Here is a 23,221-nt window from a genome sequence, read left to right on the forward strand (position 1 = left end):
CATTACAGTTAAATTTCCAGGCACCAAAACCTACATTGACCCTGAAACCTATGAGGACCCAAATAGAGCTGTCCATCAATTCGCCAAGGAGCTAGATGCCTCCTGTATTAAAATTGAGCGTGTGATTGGTGCAGGTAAGGCTATTGTAGCTTCCTTGTTCAGCTGTTCCATTTAGCCAAGATCGAAAGTCATACATCATAATGACAGGCAAATAATTATCCCTCAAGTATAGTACTTTTGCATTTACCTGAACTGTTGGAAGCAGTGAGGCTGTCCTTGTTTATGAAATCTTATGAAAAAATGTGAAAAACTAGCATGAGGCACAAAAAATCCATATAGTTTTGGTTTTCTGTTGGATTTTTAAGATTGTTCTATTAAAAGCTATTTTATAATAGCTCTGTCCTATCATTTATGAAATGACTTAGTATTTTTCAAAGATCAGAAATTTCCAGAATTTTCTGGGCATTTACTTGATTTACTGTCGTCTTACAAAACTTTCATTTTTATCTTTTTTCTTGTATTTGTAGGCATTAGCCATTGTACTTTAAATTCATGTAGAAAATTAATGTGTGTGAATTATTTAAAGGAAATATTATTTTCTATTTGCATGTATTTTTATAATAATTATGCATTTGAGTCTAATTCCCTTAAATCCAGAAGACATAATGCATATAAATTCCAGATTTAAATCTTTAATAAATATTTTCTTCTCAAACTTAAAAGCATAACAATGTTTAGAATTTGCTAATGTGTCCTCATGCTTTAGTAGGTAGTCTAGGTTATATATTAATATAATATGTATAATAATTTTAAATATATATAATATATAATAGCATAATTCAAATCTAAATGTTGACCCTGAGTGTTGGGTAATTCAACTGAAAAATAGTACCCTGTTTAACAAACAATTTAGGAAAGCATGTAAGGAGTTAAAGGCTTTCTTGAAGGAGTTCTGAATTGTATCTTCAAGTTTTAATTTCGTTTATGCTATTATTTTCATAAACAACTTTTTTGTCTAAGAATTAGACTCCCCTATCTATGGGAATGTGTTCAGTGTAACTTACAGGTCTGTGCCAAGTATTTTATGAAAATATTTTTAAATGCTTAAAATAATTTACTAATAAAAATAATTCAATACATTTACTTTTAAAAGAAAATTAAAATATTTAGAAACTGAAATATGCCTGCTTGTTCTGTTACTTCAGGAGAATTTGGTGAAGTCTGCAGTGGCCGTTTGAAACTTCCAGGGAAAAGAGATGTTGCAGTAGCCATAAAAACCCTGAAAGTTGGTTACACAGAAAAACAAAGGAGAGACTTTTTATGCGAAGCAAGCATCATGGGGCAGTTTGACCACCCAAATGTTGTCCATTTGGAAGGGGTTGTCACAAGAGGTAGACACTGGTTATATCTTTATTTTATCAAATATACTGATAGTCAGAAATTAGTATTATGTATGTAATAAAACAATCAAATTATGAAATAATGTTGCATAATCTAAATGAATGTATTTTCTTGGTATGTAACTAATCAAAAAATTCTTCCTTTATGTTATCACCTCAAGAAAAATAAAAACAGAAAAAAATGAATGCCAGATTAGAGTTGAAGACTCTGATAGATGGAATGAATGATAAATATTTTTCTTTTCAAGAGCCATGATAATTATGCAATATAGTCTTTCCATTTTACATAAAATGTAATTTTCTTTGAGTTTTACTCACAAAGCAGAAGTCAGAAGAACACATTGACTTTTATTTATGTGGTTTAATTTTATGAATCATAACCATATTCCAAGCAGATATATAATGACTTTTTGAGCTTAGCAGCAACACTAAAAACATTAGAAATGCTCAGATTTCACACATTCATTCCTTCAAAAGAGCACTATATGTTTTACTGGAACATGAGAAAGGAAATTATTCTAAAGTTCAAGTTATGGCTTCTGAAACTTTTTTTTCTTTTATTTTAGGGAAACCAGTCATGATTGTAATAGAATTCATGGAGAATGGAGCCCTAGATGCATTTCTCAGGGTAAGTGCCAATGTTACCCACTTAATCTAAATATACTATGCTTGCTACCAATATAATTTTATGAACTTTTTTTGCAATGTAAAATGAGAACATTGTAAAATAGTAAGAGGTTAGAAAATTGTCTTTGAAAATCAGATTAATACTCAGAGTTCAAGACTAGATTAAAATAGAATATTTTGAGCATTTAAGTGATACAGTGTGGTCAAGAAATGGTTTCTGTTAATATTATTGCCTGAGGTAAGGAGGATACCTGAAGCCCTTAATTTGAATTCATGGTATAAAACAACATATATAATTGTAAATGAAATATAGAGATACATGGAAAAGACTAAAAGGTAAGATAACCATTCTTTGTTGACTCTATGATCACAATTCTGCTCTGTAGAACCATTTCTATTTTATTGTTAGGTGAACACCAAGCGTTAAATATATGATTATTAACATTATTTTTCAAATTAATGTTATGTGATTTATTTGTAAATGACATAGAAATCCAAAATATATAAACATAGATAATTTACTCAGAGGCTTTTTAACTAAGAAAGAATATGAACATGTGAACATTTTTCCAAATGGCAAAGAGAAAATAATCTAAAGAAAAAGAGAACACGCTAAGTTGTTTAATGTGATCTAGAATCATATTTAACCTAGACATATAAGCAATCCTAAGATTTAGAGAAACTTTTATTGCAGCAGCACCATGATATAAGTATCAACTAGGAGATTCATCAGCTCAGACTAACATCCTTCCTGCAACATGTTTATATTCAGCTGGAGTAATTTGGGGGTTAAAAGGGTTAGAAATGTGCAGTGGGCAGTCTGATTGCAAACAGTTCTCAATCCCATTTGCTAAGTACATCTGTCCTAGAGAATCCCTGTTATAAGTAATGCTCCTATTGGTAGCAAAACAAAGAAAAATGAACTGAAAACAAAGCCACTACAATCACTTTCTACATATTAATTTCTCTTCATTTTGGCTTTAATATGTCCCCCCTTTCTCTTTTTTAGCATTTAGAGGAAAACATGCCTTATTATATGTGTATTTGTTTATATAACTTTACATTATTTAGACTTTTTTGGCATATAGGGAAACACTTAGCTGTTGGTATTTTTTTAGATTTTCCATTTCCACACTTAAAAATTAGCATGTACTTTTGGACTTGTGTAATCTCAAACTGTTATTAGTTAGTATTTTACAAAAATAATACAAGTAACTACATGATTACCATAATTCTCTTACTTGGCTATCAGCTAAATGAGCATGTTATGGTTTTATTCCCCACAGGTATCCATATTATGTAAAAAAATTAACAATTCCTGTTATGCAATAGTAAATAGCTAGCATGCAGATATTTTTCATGGTTATTTTTGTCTCTTTTAATGTATGCAGTTAACTGGGCTTTTATTTTTGTCTTCCTGCAGAAACATGATGGGCAATTTACAGTCATTCAGTTAGTAGGAATGCTGAGAGGAATTGCTGCTGGAATGAGATATTTGGCTGATATGGGATATGTTCACAGGGACCTTGCAGCTCGCAATATTCTTGTCAACAGCAATCTCGTTTGTAAAGTGTCAGATTTTGGCCTGTCCCGAGTTATAGAGGATGATCCAGAAGCTGTCTACACAACTACTGTAAGAAAAAGTCATTTGCTGCACTTCTTCACATTCTTAAGATTTTTCTACCAGGAAAGCAAGGTCTAATGATGTAAAACTAAACAGAAGAAATGAAGTAGGTTGGGCTAAGCATTTTAAGGTTGCTGTTTTTTTGTTTTTTGTTTTTTGTTTTTCTGGAAGAATCATTATTTTTACAATATATATAGATAGGCTAAGAAGGAAAGTGATGATAATATGACTATCTTACGTTGGGAGATTCATATAAATAGAATATAGTTACATACAACAACATCTAGTTACTATCATTCATATTTGTAGAAAACTATAATCACATTTTAAATATTTATAAGAATATTAACTATGCTGATCCTGATAACTTTTGTGAGATTAGAAAAAAAGAAAACATGAGATTTATTTAAATTATCCATATTTTATTCCATTTTCATAGTAATTTTGCCTAATTTGTCTTTGTTGATATTGTTGTTGTTGACATGGAGTTTTGCTCTTGTTGCCCAGGCTGGAGTGCAGTGGCACAATCTTGCTCACTGCAGCCTCTGCCTCCCAGGTTCAAGCAATGCTCCTGCCTCAGCCGCCTGAGTAGCCAGTATAACAGGCGCCCACCACCATGCCCACCAAATGTTTCTGTATTTTTAGTAGAGACGGAGTTTCACCATGTTGGCCAGGCTGGGTCTCGAACTCCTGGCCTCAGATGATCCACCCGCCTCGGCCTCCCAAAGTGCTGGGATTACAGGTGTGAGCCACCAAACCTGGCCTATCATTGTTTTATCAGTATACTCCTGTCCTAACACGACACATAGCTCATTCAGTTGAGATGCCTTGTAAACTTCATCGGAGGAAACTTGTAATGGGATTCTAAAAATCAGATTAGTAACTTTAAATACACTTAGAGATTCAAGATGGGTAGACCTGATGCTGCTGAACTTCTAACCAAAAATGCACATATGTATATCTGATATTGCCATAAATGATATATAAGTTATTATACATATTTAAAATGTTCATTTCTTTTTATAACAGGGTGGAAAAATTCCAGTAAGGTGGACAGCACCCGAAGCAATCCAGTACCGGAAGTTCACATCAGCCAGTGATGTGTGGAGCTATGGAATAGTCATGTGGGAAGTTATGTCATATGGAGAAAGACCTTATTGGGACATGTCAAATCAAGATGTAGGTGTTACATTTATTTAAACTAAAAGGATTTAATACGTTAATATTCACTATTACTGGAACATGTAGGTAAAGACTCACTAAGTCTTTTAAAGAATTATAAAGTAATTCTTTAGCTAAATATATAAAAATATGTAAAAATAAATGATAACAAGAATTTTAAAAATACAGTTTTCCACAATTGCTACCACAAATTACCACACTAATTGCCATAAATTAGTGGTTCTACTAATTTTATTATTTTGGCTTTCATTTTGAATAATCACTTTCTCTTTTTATAATATAAGTTCTATGGACAAAATAGAAGCTTACTAATGATATTTCCACCTTAATAAAGATAATATTTCCACACTTGCACAGCTGGTGTGGGAGTACCACATGAGTAAAAGGAAGAAAGTTGTTATGTTTTGTTTTGTCTTTGACGCTTCTTTTTCTTTTAGTGTTCTAAGAAAATTTATTTAAATTATCTACTGTTGATTGGTTTAACTAAATTTTAGTTTCATGGGACAATCTAGATTTTGTGATCAATATTAGTAAATGTTTCATAGTGATACTTTAGAATTTAATCACAATGAGAATATCCTTGGAAATTCATTTTAAAAAGTATATTTTTAAATGTATATACCCTTTGCCATGAGGACATACTAAGACATAAAACTTACTGTTATTCATTGAGAAATGAAACTGATGGTAGTTCATGTGATGGTATACATATCACACCAAGAGACCATTTGTCAAACAATGTGACGAAAGTGCAGAAAAAAAAATGCTTTTATTAGGTTGAGTTTTATAAAATTGCCATTTTATAGCCCAAGAGCGTTTATAGTTCCACCTATTGAAATGTGAATGAAATTTAGGTAACTGTAGAGCCAGTATGAAATCTAGGACTGTATCCTGGATTGTACTAGAAATCTAAAGGATACCTTGGTTCAAGCTGATGAGCAAATTCTCTAAGGAAGCACACTGGAAAGTTGAGAGGTTAAGGTTTAGCAAGGTGTAGGGAGACCAATCAGATGGACTAACTTTTCTATAACAGAGATGCAGTACATTTGTGGTAATTAGAAATTAAGATGTAGGTTTGGACAGATTGATGAAGGAGTTTTTTAAAGAGTCTGGAAATTATACAAGTGCAAATTCTTGGGAGTGTGGGGTGAAAAAATAAGTAGTGCTTAAGGAAAGTCTACACTGCCATTTAGAACAAGGATGTGACTAGCAAACTGGTTTGCAGTAGTTAAAGCTTGAGGTATAAACAGAGATAGCAATAGAAGCTGACTACTGCAGTTACATCTGAGTTATCTTTTTAAAAAGAGATCATGCAAATTGTTATATTAAATCAGTAACTTTGATTTGAACTTTAGAATTTCCGATATCAAGTTGCTATGGGTTTTTTTTTTTTTTTTTTTTTTTTTTTTGAGACGGAGTTTCGCTCTTGTTACCCAGGCTGGAGTGCAATGGCGCAATCTCGGCTCACTGCAACCTCCGCCTCCTGGGCTCAGGCAATTCTCCTGCCTCAGCCTCCTGAGTAGCTGGGATTACAGGCACGTGCCACCATGCCCAGCTAATTTTTTTTTGTATTTTTAGTAGAGACGGGGTTTCACCATGTTGACCTGGATGGTCTCGATCTCTTGACCTCATGATCCACCCGCCTCGGCCTCCCAAAGTGCTGGGATTACAGGCTTGAGCCACCGCGCCCGGCCGCTATGGGTTTTAAAACTTACGATAGTTATTTTTAGACAACTAACATGTAGACTGTTTTATATGTTGTTAGTAAGGTAATTTTTGATAATTTACGTACAGATTTTTGCATTACCAGAAAAGTTCCCAGTCTGAAAATAGGAAGGCTTTATATCAGTTACATCTTTTGATAGTTTGAATTGGATGATGACATAAAACTTTTTCATTTGCTTTTTGTTTTGTTTTTGTTTTTCAAAGATGAAAGTCTAAATGATGAGTCTGTTTGGCAGAAGCAAAGTTGTTAATATTTGACAGGTCTCAGTGTCAAAGATTTCATGGACTGTCAGAATTTGGACAAACAAATCCTTAGGGCAGAGAAAGAGAAATATTTACATTCCCTAGACACTCAGTGGAGTTTCATTTCTTTTGACACCTTCCTTCTGTACTGGATGCAAACATAAAGGGGCTGACAGAACTGACAAATTCAGAGTTCACTTAACTTCCAAAAACAAATAATGGAAATGGTTAAGAAAAAAATTAATATATCCAATCTTAAATTTTGAAATGTCTTAAGTATTGTTTTTTGTTTTTCTTAAAAATGAACATCATGAATATAGCCTGACTATACCAAGGATTAAAAAATAGTTTATTAGTCAAATGACATAATAGTGTCTATTGAGCAATTTAGTTCTACCCTAAAATATTTGGCACCATCTTTCTTTTTTTTTTTTTATTTAGAAGGTCTAAAATAATTGAAAAATGTGGACACAGGTTTGTTTAGCAGTGAGAAATTACCTAGACAGGTCAGTTTGTACAGTGAAATTGATATTCATATTCTTCTTATTAGATAATATTATTTCATAATTATGCCAGTAAAGTGCTATTTCAGCAATTATATTTTTAATTTTTGATATGCAAATGGAGAAAAATTGGATAATGTAGGATAATGATTTCCATTCTGAGATAAAATTTTCTAGATAAAAGCTTTTTTACTAGGACTCTGTGGTAGGAGTTCATGAAGAGACTTAGATCTGTGAACCCCTAATACATGAGAAAACTGTTGTTTATGTGCGAATATATTACTTTTTCTGGGAAGGATGCCTTCATCAGATTTTCAGTGTTCATTTTTTTTAATTATCAGTATTCATATTTTTAAATTTATTTCAAGTATTCATTGTTTTTTAATTATCTTAGATGGATGTATGAAGTTAATCAATTAACTTTACATTATTTAAATTTAGTTGCTAGGAACTTGTCAGGGATTTTAGAAAGCCCTCAAATTTTAAATGCCTCAGATTTTAAAAGACTTTTTATAAGACCCTAGAATACAAGATGCAAATTGATGGTGACATTTCTACTTAAGTCCACACAGTTCCAGGCTGAATGCTAGATAAGGTAAGGTTTTTGTAACCTGAAGAGATACAAAAGAGTGATGTAGAAGCTCATGAGTGAGAGAGTTCTGGACTATCTGGACACTTTATGTAACTCTGGACAAGGCAGTGAACAAGCAAAACCTAGGAAAACTTAATATACATACACATGACCAGAATCATACTCAAATAGGTTATCCCTTAGTTAACTCTTGAATGGGCATTCATTTTATATTTTAATGTGTGTATTATTTTCTTAAATTTTAACTGAAATGAAAACAGTCAGATTCAGTTATTTGCAATTAAAACCAAGAGGTAAAGCTTTCCAAATAAATTTCCAACTTTCATTCTTCTGAAAAAATCTACAGAAATTTAGCTCTTTCCGTTAATGACTTTTCAAAGAAAAATCTTTATGTATGTAAATGCAGTCAAATATAAGAAATATTGTGGAAATTGAAAATATCCTTTTGGTTTTCATAGAAGCTGTCTTTTAAATGCATTTTATATCTTGATTCCTCCAAATCAAATTTTTACCCTCAAGTTATGAAATTTGAAGTTTTTTTACTACATAGATTTTTTTTTCTTCTAGTAGTATTCTTTCTTACATTAGTATTTTAATATATTGTAATATAAGAAAAAATACTACTAGCATAAAAAGAATAAAATCTATGTAGTAAATTTAGTATCTTAATTAACATAAAAAAAAATTAAAAAAATACTTAATATAAGAAATTATCTTTTTCCTATATAAAGCTAGGCCAATAAATTGTTAATTTTCCTAGTAGGTAGATATTAGGGATATTTAAAAATTTAAGCTTTCATAAAGATATGAGACATAAAGATGATTCCTTAAAGTCATATATGAAAAGTTATTTAAGAGCTTTGAAAACATAATGTACTCCTAAGTGTAGTCTCAGCTAAATTGTGAGACTTCATGTTTTCTTTTAAAAGTCACTACTGATTCATGTTTTCTTTTAAAAGTCACTACTTATTTATGTTTTTCATGTTAAGATAGAAACAAAATTATGATGTTGTTTTATGTAAAACTTTACCATAGTCCCACAAGTCAAGTCCAACATATTTAATTGCATAAAATTTGGATCATATTATTATGATGTTAATGAAATGAAAATGAGCATTGAGCAGAGGACAGAAGCCAATCATGTCATATCCCATTTTGAGTTATTACAGGCTCATTAATGGGGTCTATTGTGTTCCTTTTTTTCTTAATTTCAGTGGTCATACTGTAATAATATCGATACACTTCTCAGTAAGTTTTGTTTTTATTTCCAAGTATTGTTTTACAGCATTTGCCAAAGAATTGGTTCTGTTGTGTCCCAGAGATCTTTTAAAAAATTTAATTTACCCAAATCACTTCCGGTTCCTCTGGGAATTGTTTAGATATAGAATTGGTTATGAATTTTTTTAATTTTATTAAAATACTAAGGCTAATACAAGGAGTTTCTAGTAATTTCATAAAAATATATTTTAAATGAATTCAGTGAACAATTATATAATCCTCTAAGAAGTGGAGGGTCAGCAATCCTACCTCTGTTCATTGTTTTTCCAAGAAAATTTATTTGAAGGTGGTACCTATTGTTGCATTGGAAGTATAATGCCATTCTTAATAGCATGGGCTCTGGTCCAATAGCCTATGTCAAATTCTGCCTTTTCTACCAACAGCTATGTGATAGTGATGGGCTCTTCCTTTTATTTCTGTGTGCCACACATTGTTTATCTCTAGAAAAAGTGTAATAATGATACTTAATCTCATAAGGTTTTTGTAAGAATCAAATAAGATAATTCAAGTTTAAAATCATGCCAATCATATTGTAAGCATTTATTAAATATTAACAATGATTATTAGTTGCATCTTTAACAGAGAAACTGTTTTACTGCTAGGTTAATAAATGAAAACTGCAGAACCTCAAGGTTCAGTTTGTGCCTAAATTAGCTCCTATTGGCTGGTTTCCTTTCAAAGGGTGTATCTTGGATTATGCCAAACTGCTCTATAAAGGTCGAAGAGTTTCCAGCAAGTACCTTAAGTGTTTATATCCATAGGGGTGTGACTATTAATGAGAGTATTAAAGTACCAGTGTTTCTTATTTTGAATGTTATATCTTGGTATTCCTTTATAAATATGTAAACCACAGTATTTTTGAATATAGCTGAGAGTTTCACTTTGAAGTGAGATCAGTGTTATTTCTCTGCAGAAACAATAGGAATCACTAAATTTCTATAATGCAGTAGGACAACTACTACAGAGGTTCATTAACTCATTTTTTTGTAATAATTCTTTAATGCTTCTGTGTTCACTGATATAAAGACTTAGGAATATATTGTGTTGAAAGCTAATGAATCAAGAATTGTAAGTGTTCTTCTGAAAGCTTGGAGTGCTATTGAAGAGTATTATGTCAAGAGGGCATGATAAGATTTAAATTTACATTTTAAAACATTATTTGGAGGGAAAGAAAAAAGGAAAGTTCACTCTACTTACATTGTTCCTTTCAGGACACCTGAAGATAAGCTATAAGCAGGGAAATAATTGAGGAGGTGGTGGGAAATCATGAGGACTGAATGGATGTTAGGAGTATTAGAATGGAGTCATGTCAAATCAGAAATAAACTGCACATGTTTAAATAGAAGCAACCTCAAATACAAAAAGCCAGTCATTTATCAATGAAACAAACATATGTAATTGCTTATTGTGTGGTCACTTGGAATATTTAAAATGTTAGAAGTTATTTATTTATTCACAGATTGACCTTCTATTTAAATAATTTAACCCACGTTTCTAAACGTACATTACTTTTACTTTTATCCACATTTTTTTTTTTATTGCACTTTAGGTTTTGGGTTACATATGCAGAACATGTAGGATTGTTGCATAGGTACATACACAGCAAGGTGGTTTGCTGCCTCCATCCCCCCGTAACCTATATCTGGCATTTCTCCCCATGTTATCCCTCCCCAACTCCCTACCCACAACTAGCCCTCCCATAGTCCCCCCACCCCTGGCCAACAGATCCCAATATGTGATGCTCCCCTCCCTGTGCCCATGTGTTCTCATTGTTCAACACTGCCTATGAGTGACAACATGCTGTGTTTGATTTTCTGTTCTTGTGTCAGTTTGCTGATAATGATGGTTTTCAGATTCATCCATGTCCCTAGAAGGGACACAAACTCATTGTTTTTTATGGCTGCATAGTATTCCATGGTATATTTGTGCCACATTTTCCTTGTCCAGTCTATCATCGATGGGCATTTGGGTTGGTTCCAAGTCTTTGCTATTGTAAACAGTGCCACAATGAGCATACATGTGCATGTGTCTTTATAATAGAATGATTTATAATCTTTGGATATATACCCAGTAATGGGGTTGCTGGGACAAATTCTATTTCTAGATCCTTGAGGAATCGCCACACTGTCTTCCACAATGGTTGAACTAATTTACATTCCCACCAACAGTGTGAAAGTGTTCCTATTTCTCCACATACTCTCCAGCATCTGCTGTCTCCAGATTTTTTAATGTTCACCATTCAAACTGGCGTGAGGTGATATCTCAGTGTGGTTTTGATTTGCATTTCTCTAATGACCAGTGATAATGAACATTTTTTCATATGTTTGTTGGCCTCATATATGTCTTCTTTTGAAAAGTGTCTGTTCATATCCTTCACCCACTTTTGAATGGGTTTGTTTGTTTCTTTCTTGTAAATCTGTTTTAGTTCTTTGCAGATTCTGAATATTAGCCCTTTGTCAGATGGGTAGATAGCTAAAATTTTTTCCCATTCTGTTGGTTGCAAGATCACTCTAATGATTGTTTCCTTTGCTGTGCAGAAGCTCTGGAGTTTAATTAGATCCTATTTGTCTATTTTGGCTTTTGTTTCCAATGCTTTTGGTGTTTTAGTCATGAAGTCCTTACCTATGCCTATGTCCTGAATGGTTTTGCCTAGGTTTTCTTCTAGGGTTTCTATGATGTTAGGTCTTATGTTTAAGTCTTTAATCCAAGGGTCCCCAAACTATGGCCCGCAGGCCGCATGCGGCCCCCTGAGGCTATTTATCCAGCCCCCGCTGCACTTCAGGAAGGGGCACCTCTTTCATTGGTGGTCAGTGAGAGGAGCACAGGATGCAGATGCATCCTGTGCTCCTGGACTACTGTATGTGGCAGCGCCGCAAAGCGCAGCGTCCCTCATGTACAATACTACTTCCAGTGATGCGGGACACATGCGTAACGGCTCCGGAAGCACGTCATATGACGCACATCCGGTCTGCGGCTGCAGCGCCCCACATCACCGGAAGCAGTGTTAGATAACAGAAGTAGGAAGAAAGGCAAAGCACTATAACCATTACTACACAGTACGATGGCCCCCATACTCCCCAAAATGTACAACAACATAATGGCCCCTATAACCTCCCTTTGCCCAAAAGTCTCTCCCCACATTACTACACACCCTGTTTACCCTATTATAAGACCCTGTCTTATATTAATTTTACCCCCAAAAGACGGGGGCTGTCTTATTGTTAGGAGGTGTCTTATAATAGGGGAAACATGCAGCAGCAGGCTTCCCACAGAAGAGGCCCAGCGCTGCTGCAGATGTCCAGGATGCTGTATACACAGTGTCACAGGCTGATCACCGCCATCCCTGTATACAGCACTGGAGGCGGTGCTGGGCCTGTGACCCTGTGTACCGCTGTCTGGGATAGTGGAGGCAGCGGTGCTGGTGTGAAGGGTGCCACACCTTGCATAGTCCAGCCCTCCAACAGTCTGAGGGACAGTGAACTGGCCCCCTGTGTAAAAAGTTTGGGGACCCCTGCTTTAATCCATCTGGAGTTAATTTTAGTGTAAGGTGTCTGGAAGGGATCCAGTTTCTGCTTTCTGCACATCGCTGGCCAGTTTTCCCAGCACCATTTATTAAACAGGGAACCTTTTCCCCATTGCTTGTTTTTGTCAGGTTTGTCAAAGATCAGATGGTTGTAGATGTGTGGCGTTGCCTCCAAGGCCTCTGTTCTGTTTCATTGGTCTATATCTCTGTTTTGGTACCAGTACCATGCTATTTTGATTACTGTAGCCTTGTAGTATAATTTGAAGTCAGGTAGCATGATGCCTCCAGCTTTGTTCTTTTTGCTTAGAATTGACTTGGGTTTTTTATATGAAAGGCAAAAATAGATCTTAAAAACTCAAAAAGAGAAAAAAAAAATTCAAAAAGGGCCCACATTGCGGGCTCTCTTTTGGTTCCATATGAAGTTTAAAGTGTTTTTTTCCAGTTCTGTGAAGAGGGTCACAGGTAACATGATGGGGATAGTGTTGAATCTGTAAATTGCTTTGGGCAGTATGGCCATTTTCACAATATTGATTCTTCCTAACCATGACCATGGAATGCTTTTCCATCTGTTTGTGTCCTCTCTTATTTCCTTGAGCAGTGGTTTGTAGTTCTCCTTGAAGAGTCCTTTACATCCTTTGTTAGTTGTATTCCTAGGTATTTTACTCTCTTTGTAGCAGTTGTGAATGGCAGTTCTTGATTTGGCTCTCTGTAAGTCTGTTATTGGTGTATAGTAATGCTTGTGATTTCTGCATATTGATTTTGTATTCTGAGACTTTGTTGAAGTTGCTTATCAGTTTCAGAAGATTTGGGGCTGAGACGATGGGGTCTTCTAAATATACAATCACGTCGTCTGCAAATAGAGACAACTTGACTTCCTCCTTTGCTAATTGAATACCCTTTATTTCTATAACATAGCATTTTCTAATTCAAGTACAGTGCTATTAGTGGAATATTGTACAAAACCACTGGAAATTTTTTGCATTTAAAATGATTTTTTAAAAATATAATTTCAGCCAGGCACAGTGGCTCATGCCTATAATCCCAGCACTTTGGGAGGCCGAGGTGGGTGGAAGAGGAGGTCAGGAATTTAAGACCAGCCTGGCCAAGATGATGAAACCTCGTCTCTACTAATAATAGAATAATTAACCAGGCATGCTGGTGGGCGCCTGTAATCCCTGCTACTTGCAAGGCTGAGGCAGGGAATTGCTTTAACCAGGGAGGCAGAGGTGGTGGAGATCGTGCCACTGCACTCAGCCTGGACAACAGAGTGAGGCTTCATCTCAAGTAAAAAATTATATATACCATATATATGTGTGTATGTATATGTATGTGTATATATATGTGTGTGTGTGTATATTTCATATATCTATAAAATCTATACTTATAAATTTATGATCTTTACAGAGTTACCATTTGTGTATGTTTGTTTGATGTATAGCTTCCAACAGGGATATTTTAGAGGAATGTTTTCAGTGATATCCAACATTTGTAATTATAGGATCATAAAAGGAAATTTTTAAGTTCTGTCATATGACATCCACTGCATTCAGTACCAACACTGATTAAGGCCACTGAAGGCCAAGGTATTTTCTCCATAATTGTTGTTCAAAAGGAAGTACTTAAAGAAACACCTCAGTGTGAAACTTTGTAAAGACTTAATTATGAAATAATTACTCCGTCACTTCAGGGAGATGTATATATAGAGAGAGCGATATAAATGTGGATATAGATATGGAAAAATACTTTTTCTAGTATTTTAGCATATAGTGTATTCAGGAAGTAGTCATCAGAAAGTGGTGACTAATAGTGTGTATAAGAGGATGTGAGGCAGTAGGATCAGGTGAGCCCTGGAGTTCAGCACTGCAGTGAACTGTGATTGTGTCACTGCACTCCAGCCTGGATGACAGAGCAAGGCTCTGTCTTTAAAATAAAAATAAATAAATAAATAAACGAGAGAGAGAGAGAGAGAGAGAGAGAGAGAGAGAGAGGGAGAGAGAGAGAGAATGAAAGAGTCTGTGACACTTTTCAGCTTTTTGACTGCGACTGTAAGTGCTGTTAATTGAATAATAAAAGATTAGGATGGGATGTGATACATTCAGTTTTAAACATATAGAGTGAAGGTAACTATGGAAAATTCAGATCAAGAGTTTAATAAACTGATGGAAATACAATCTAGTGATTAGGAGACAGTTTGGTCTTACATTTTATACTTATATAAATTTTCAAAAGTTACTATAACTAAGTCCATCTATTTACTTTCTAAACTTAATTTGACTTAGAGATTTTTCTTAAAGAAAAAATGTAGACTTTTATTTTTTTTCTCTTATACAAAAGAATTTTTCTTTCAAACATTGGTGATGCCAGGCACTGTACTCATTACACCCTATCCTACAAACTTTTACATATTAAGATGCTATTTTTGAATGTCAGTATGCATCTTAAGGATGTGTTTCCCTAAAAGTATTAAGGTCATCAACATTTTGTAAAGTCAGCTTTTTGTCTGCCTACCTTTGGCCTTATTTTCTTCAAAAACTCAAAGATACTTTTTTTCTCCCATAGGGTCATTTTTTCTAACATTTCTACCATTATATCAGTCAGTATCAAATGACTTGTTCTTCCCGCTTGAATACTATTTTTATATTTTCCAAGCCCTTCTTATTTCTGCTGTTTGCCTTCTTGTTCTCTTCTCTTTGCTGCTCAGATTTGGAACTTTTTTGAGTTTTTAAGATCTATTTTTGCCTTTCATATAAAAAACCCAAGTCTACATGATAAATAATTTTTCTGATTGCCATATACAAATGTTTATAGGGGACTATTTTCATTAACATTCAAATCTTCATATAAACAGTATTTGTGACTGTTATTAGATATAAATAGGCAGTGGTATGCTGATTAAAAAAATAAAATAAAAACCAGCTCTCTGACTGGGAAAGCCCTAATTTGTAACTTTTCCCAATTTCCTACTGTAACCTTTCCTCCAGGCTGATTTCAATCTCCCAGTGTGAGATAATGGAGCTTGGAGTCAGGAAGGGAGGCAGCCGCCACTCATAAACCAGTACAACCTCATTCCAGCACACCACTGTCTTATAACACTAACAGTAAGCTTCCTGTTATTTAAAAGAGTCGTGTGCTTGGTAATATTTTTCATCATAGTACATTCACATTATTTTGATATCCTGTTTAATAGTGAATCATTTTTGGCTGATTCTGGGTAACTCAGTTTCCTTTTACAACTTACAGAATTTTTAAATGTATGGACTATATGTATACTCACAATTATATACAAGGAAGATAGTTCCATAACATACTCCCTTTTGAAAACTTTTGGGATGATGTTAAAAGTGTTTCCATCTATTGCATCCTGGATGAACTTAATTGCTGTTCCCTATTGCTGAATTAACTAGGAAATGTCATCATATCCTGCACTTCATGTACTCCTTAATAGCAGGCTTAATATTCATGGAAATTTTGGAAAAAAAGTAAGTCTTTTGTGAAGCAGTGTGCCTTATTCTTGTCAGGATAAATAATTTCACCTACCAGTAAATTTGTTATTATAATTGAACCTAAATCAGTAATATTTGTAATGTCCTTTTGGCTATTAGGTTATAAAAGCAATAGAAGAAGGTTATCGTTTACCAGCACCCATGGACTGCCCAGCTGGTCTTCACCAGCTCATGTTGGACTGTTGGCAAAAAGAGCGTGCTGAAAGGCCAAAATTTGAACAGATAGTTGGAATTCTAGACAAAATGATTCGAAACCCAAATAGTCTGAAAACTCCCCTGGGAACTTGTAGTAGGTAAGAAATGCCTAAGGGAATGGAATCTGGGAGAAATTAAAACAGTCACAGAAACCTTTTATCTCTTCAACCACACCCCAATGGCAAATTGACTTGTGTGTTGAAGTATAAACTCATATTAAATGTATTGTATTTACAGAAGTATATTTTTTTCTTTTCAGTTAAGCTTACTTTAATTAGTGTTTAAAGAGAATGTATTAGTTATATTGTATTTTTTTAAGTTATAAATATATCACTAGCTGCTTTTGTCAAAAACACTTTATAAACTGGATTTTTGTGATAAGATAGCAGTTCATATTTTCAGACCAATATTATTATTATTACATGAGTTTTTATTACTGTTGTCCTTGTTTTGTGTTATATGCATATTACCTATTTAGTTGTTTTCCTTCAAGCCTTTTAATAAATGATTCAATGATGTTAAAGTTGATAAAAGAAATTCAATACATGATTAAAGAAGTGTACTCATTAAAAAGAGTCTATTCATTATTTGCACTTGGCTTGCTTGATTGTAATGCATATTAGTAGTTATTCAGCTTCAGATGCCAGGTAAGTCTGCTGCTCTGGTTTATACTGGTAGTAAGTTAGGCTCTTTTGGAGGTATGCTAACTCCCCAGGCCTTCACAAGAGTGCCATTAGCAAAGCAGATGCGCAGTATCTCTGTAGCGCACTTGTGATCCTGAACAAGTTAGAACACAGGCAAATGTGCTTCATTGACTCCCAGTTACTTTTGGAAAAGCAAATGAACAATTATTTGCTGATTCCAAATATTGTTGGCTGTACTTTTAAAAACATAATGGAGGACAAAACCAGGTGGTCATCACATCTAAATAAAATATAAATTTAGGAGTTTGTAGTTACTGGCCACCTGGGTGCTTTAGGATTTTATTAGCATATCTATGTATTTTTTATTATATACATCAATTAAAACATGTAGATGCTTTAGGATTTTATTAGCTTATCTATGTATATTTTTAATTATATACACCAATTAAAACATCCAATTTTGTTTTTTCTACACTAATTTTATATGGGCCAATGCATTACTTCTTTGGTAGTTCATGATAATAATCGCTTTTCTGTTTCATGTTTATCTAGGCCAATAAGTCCTCTTCTGGATCAAAACACTCCAGATTTCACTACCTTTTGTTCAGTTGGAGAATGGCTACAAGCTATTAAGATGGAAAGATACAAAGATAACTTCACGGCAGCTGGCTACAATTCCCTTGAATCAGTAGCCAGGATGACTATTGAGTAAGCTTAAACTCTTAAAATTATATTTAAGGATTTATTAGGTATAATCCATACTTTATGCATTAGGTTATCTTCTTTATATTAAACTAATTTGAATCCCCAAATCAAAAAAAAAAAAAAATGTTTCTTCAACAAGTTTTTACTGTGTACCAGGCATTACACTAAATAGACATTTAAACACATTATCTTTTTAACCTTCACAACATCTTTATTAAGTCTATAGTTTTATGCCTATTTTGTGGTTAACAAGGCTAAAGTTCAGAAAATTTAACTATTTCCCCTAAGCCAACTTAACTAGTAAGTAATAACTAATATGGCTCCATAGCTGGTGTTCTAAACACCATCCAATGAGGCTTCCTCTGTAGTTAACCTCTGTGTTATTTAGATTCTATTCATTGAGGAAACTTTATGCATAACAAGGGAGAATTTCTTTCACCGTGGTTGTATTGACCATGAAAAATCTCAGAATTTTATACTCAATACTAAATGCATTAGAGCATCCAATATGATTATTACTTTCTGAAGAGATCAAAAGAAGTTTAATTCAGTTAACCATAGCTGAAAAGTAAGAGTTTAACTTAGTTTTTGGAAGATGTATTATTGATTGATTTTTTTTAACCTGAAAAAAAAAATGACCTGATAAAAGAACTTTTGAAATTGCTATGAACGTGAAGTTAAAGGAACTCACTTTTTCTCTCTGGCTCCATCACTAATTATGGGGTCCTGGACAATGTAAAAATCTCTGAATCTCAGTTGACTTGGCTGTGGCATGACTTTCATGGGTGACATAGTTCCTCTCAGTCAGTGTATTTGAAAATGGAAAACAATAATCAAGTTTCCATTTTGGGGAAACTATGTACTGTCATTATTTTTCCAATGAGATGAAGACCAACAATCAAAAATATTCTTTTCTAATACATACCAGGAAATGTCATGTACATCAATTTAAGTATGTGCATGCCGTCTTGTTCAGTGACAGTGCATACTGTCTTGTTCAGTGTCTTGTCCACCTAGTCACTATGTGGGTGGAGTTGGCATTTTACACTTGGGTCCAAAAAGCAATCTATACCCCTCAAAAACCATGTTTCTTAGTCACCAGTGAAAAACTGCAGTTCTGTAGTTTTACAATATTTTAGCTTCTTATAAAGACATAAGCTCAATGTATATAGCTCTTAGGAAAGGCAAAAAAACCACAAATTTAATTCTTATTTTAAATTTAATATATTAAACATAGAGATTGTATATTTTAAAAGATTGTTTTTATAACATATAATCAGATTATTGAACTGAATGGAGTAAGTATGTAACCAATAATATGCTCAGAGCTACCATATGTTAATTAAACTCAGGATAAAATTATGCATGATCATCGATGATTTCCAATTTTTCTACCAGATCCCAGCACATGTTTTCATTATACTATATCCAGCTTCCAGTTAAAGGTTTCTAAGCCTCTATTGTGTTCTAGAATACATTTCAAATAACATTTCCTAACCTTTCCTTAAGTTAATAATAATTTTAAGACTTAAATAATTTCTTATATAAAATATTAAATCACTTTAAAATAAATTGAGAGTAAATTGAGAGCCTTAGCAGTTAGGTTTTTACAAAGGAAAATGTTGATGTAAGTTACTATTCTGCTCCAATGCCAGAGTATGATCATAATACCCAAGAACACTAAGATAAGATCAGTTTGGCTAAGATAACATATTTAATGAAACAGTTGATGACAGTTTCATACCACATTAATTCTTTGTAAGGTACCTAATAAAAAATGCATTTGTCTTTTTCAGGGATGTGATGAGTTTAGGGATCACACTGGTTGGCCATCAAAAGAAAATCATGAGCAGCATTCAGACTATGAGAGCACAAATGCTACATTTACATGGAACTGGCATTCAAGTGTGATGTGCATTTCTCCCTTGTAGGGGAGATTACAAACTGCAAGAGAACAGTACTGGCCTTCAGTATATGCATAGAATGCTGCTAGAAGACAGTTGATGATGTCCTGGGTCCTTCCAACAGTGAAGAGAAATTTTAAGAAGCACCTATAGACTTGAACTCCTAAGTGCCACCAGAATATATAAAAAGGGAATTTAGGATCCACCATCGGTGGCCAGGAAAATAGCAGTGACAATAAACAAAGTACTACCTGAAAAACATCCAAACACCTTGAGCTCTCTAACCTCCTTTTTGTCTTATAGACTTTTTAAAATGTACATAAAGAATTTAAGAAAGAATATATTTGTCAAATAAAATCATGATCTTATTGTTAAAATCAATGAAATATTTTCCTTGAATATGTGATTTCAGACTATTCCTTTTTAAAATCATTTGTGTTTATTCTTCATAAGGACTTTGTTTTAGAAAGTTGTTTATAACTTTGGACCTTTTTAGTGTTAAATCTGTAACACATTACTACACTGGGTACCTTTGAGAGAATCTCAGATTTCAAAAGAAATAGCATGATTGAAGATACATCTCTGTCAGAACATTGGTATCCTTTTTGTGCCATTTTATTCTGTTTAATCAGTGCTGTTTTGATATTGTTTGCTAATTGGCAGGTAGTCAAGAAAATGCAAGTTGCCAAGAGCTCTGATATTTTTTAAAAAGAAATTTTTTGTAAAGATCAGACAACACACTATCTTTTCAATGAAAAAAGCAATAATGATCCATAAATACTATAAGGCACTTTTAACAGATTGTTTATAGAGTGATTTTACTAGACAGAATTTAATAAACTCGAATTTTAGGTTTATGACTATGTAAAAAAGATGAGGCACTTCATCTGAAGAATGTTGGTGAAGGCAAGTCTCTGAAAGCAGAACTAACTATCCAGTGTTATCTAAAATTCAATCTGAGCACATCAAGATTTTTTCAGTCTCGTGACATTAGGAAATCTAGGATAAATAGTTGACATATATTTTATATCCTCTTCTGTTCAATGCAGTCCAAACATGAAAGGAAATAATTGTTTTATATTATAACTCTGAAGCATGATAAAGGGGCAGTTCACAATTTTCACCATTTAAACACAAATTTGCTGCACAGAATATCACCATTGCAGTTCAAAACAAAACAAAAAGTCTTTTATTTGTGAACACTGATGCAAGAAACTTGTTAAATGAAAGGACTCTTTACCCTAGAAGGAAGAGGTGAAGGATCTGGCTTGTTTTTTAAGCTTTATTTATTAAACCATATTATTTGATTACTGTGTTAGAATTTCATAAGCAATAATTAAATGTGTCTTTATAGATATTGCAGGAATGTATACATATTGTGAGTAATGCTTTCAAAAGTTATGAAAATCATGAACTACCCCAGAATTGAACTGTTGTACTTCCAAAGAGAATTGGGCTGTTTATAATGATTTTAATAGAGAAAGATCCCAGGGATCGGTCATAATTGGTCTTGTTTGGTAATGTGGGCATCCACAAACAAACAAATAACAGAAACAAAATCTGTAAATGTTCCTTTGTAAAACTTGTAAATTTTATTTATACTGTCTTGTTTTGTACACACATTTCTCTGTAGTGGGCTCTGAATACATTGAAAATGCACTATATTTTTCTATTTTACTTGCAGAGCATCACAAAAGAACAGGTATTTTCAGTGCTACATAATGTGTTTTCCCACATTTAGGACCAAAGATGGCTACAGAAAAACTCAAATGGATTGCTTCCCAAACCCCTCCCCACCCTTTTTTTTCTTTTAAATCACTGTACAGTGTTATTTGATATTTTAATTTATTTTTTGATTGACTAGAAAAATCATTTTAATTTCACTAAAATGTTTTTTGTCCCTAAGGAAAAGTAATCTGTAAAAATAATTTTAATTAGCATAATACAGTCACCTAGACACTTCCATTTGTAATCTTTGTAATAGACTGTAAATATATTTTTGGAACTATAACACAATGTGCTTGAGGGTTATTTTTCAGTGTCTGCAGTGTATACAAGTGTTTATACTAAGTACAGCACTTTACAATTCTAATCAGTAGCATTGGCCTTTGTGAGAATGAGTGAAAGAGTTTGAGTGAGTGTTCTTAATTCCTTTTGGATTCTAGACTCACTAATAATGAAGTTCTTTTCTTGTTCATAGCTTAAGGTGCTTATTTTTTCTATTAAAATTAAATTAACAAAAAGCCATTCTAGAAATAGAAGACATAGTATGGTACATGCAAATGGTGTCTTTCCTGCTTTTTTCTAGCACTAGATTTATAGTTGAGTAGTCTTTCTTGAGTAGAAGGGCAGAATAAAAGTTTTTTTGAGTTTTTTTCAAAAATGACTTTTTCCTTCAGCAATATACCTCATCTGCCTTAAATTTTTTACAGCTCTTTACAGGGAAAGGGGAGAAGGGATGGGAAAGACACACAGCACAATAGGAAGTGTATGATTACATCACTCTCTCGTTTGTAAGTTTCTTTTCCTAATCAACATTATGATTTTGAAATACATGTATGTGAAACAAATATTAAGAGAAAAAGAATTAACATTGTAATGCTGATTGTAATACTCTCTTCCAGAAAGAGATGAGATGGTATAATGATAAGAATGTACAACTTGCACCTTGAAATCTCTTTTTTTTTTTTTTTAAATAAATTAGTGCTCAGGGGAGGAAAAGTAGAGAAAGTGAACGTCAAAAATAGAATTCCAAAATTATAAAAAATGAAAACGGAAATGGCCTCCTTGCTTTAATAGAGCCACCTTTTTTAGAACGCTGTCCTCACACTTGACCTGTGTTTTGCATTCAGTACTGAAATAAAAGTAACTTGTACTACATTTGAATCTAACATTTTCTCAGCAACTGATCTGGGCCTTGTTTCCTAGAACTGGTGGTTTATGCTTGTCAGAGCACTATTAGTTGAATCATATTGTATACTTATGTAATCTACATTAGCTAGTACTGTTTAGGACTATATTTTAATTGCTCTTCTTATCCGTGTTTTTAAGACAATTAAAATGGTGTAATTCACCTCTCTTTTTTTATTTAGGTAATGCTGATATTCTCCCTTTTGTTTCCTGAGTAGCCTAGAACTATGCTACTCACTGATGTGCATGTTCAAATAAATTACTGATGTGTATTTTTTTTGCTATATGTGGAGAAATCATGGGGAACTCGGGGCGAGATGTGCTTTTTGTTGGATGAATTTGTCCCTCCTTGCCTAAGAAATACTACAGGGGTCATCCTTTTATAAGGACAAACTGCTTTTGAACAGTGTCTTCAATGTATCAAGCACAAATAACTCTTTCTTCAACACGAATCATAAGTCTCTTTTTACCAGCTTAAAATAATAAACAAGTCTATTAGACAATGTAAAGAAAATTCTGTCTCCAATCATTGGTGGATTCCTTTATATTCTTTACCCTTTCCTTATTTTCCTATGTAATATTATAAGAAGAGATACGGTTTTATTGAAATAGTTCAGTGGACCAATCAGAATATGAAGAAAAATGAATAGTCATTGCTTCCTT

The 23,221-nt window shown here is 33.4% G+C and overlaps 1 protein-coding gene across 4 annotated transcripts in view; it reads left to right on the top strand.

Annotated features, from left to right (window-relative positions):
- EPHA7 (EPH receptor A7) overlaps positions 1 to 22,830 on the top strand; it is a 184,847-nt gene extending 162,017 nt beyond the window's left edge. For 2 of the 4 annotated variants that reach the window (XM_039467843.2, XM_010333777.3), the window contains exons 10-17: positions 21 to 134; positions 1,206 to 1,391; positions 1,967 to 2,028; positions 3,451 to 3,660; positions 4,681 to 4,830; positions 16,300 to 16,493; positions 17,592 to 17,747; positions 19,541 to 22,830. In XM_039467843.2, coding sequence (XP_039323777.1) covers positions 21 to 134; positions 1,206 to 1,391; positions 1,967 to 2,028; positions 3,451 to 3,660; positions 4,681 to 4,830; positions 16,300 to 16,493; positions 17,592 to 17,747; positions 19,541 to 19,655 — 1,187 coding nt within the window. In that variant the 3' untranslated portion in view covers positions 19,656 to 22,830. Of the gene's footprint in view, positions 1 to 8; positions 135 to 1,205; positions 1,392 to 1,966; positions 2,029 to 3,450; positions 3,661 to 4,680; positions 4,831 to 16,299; positions 16,494 to 17,591; positions 17,748 to 19,540 lie in introns of all 4 variants that reach the window. The other 2 variants (XM_003922925.3, XM_010333778.3) reach the window with 1 other exon arrangement.
- Positions 22,831 to 23,221: the final 391 nt, after the last annotated feature.

This window comes from Saimiri boliviensis, chromosome 4, assembly GCF_048565385.1.
Source record: "Saimiri boliviensis isolate mSaiBol1 chromosome 4, mSaiBol1.pri, whole genome shotgun sequence".
Classification (NCBI taxonomy): domain Eukaryota; kingdom Metazoa; phylum Chordata; class Mammalia; order Primates; family Cebidae; genus Saimiri; species Saimiri boliviensis.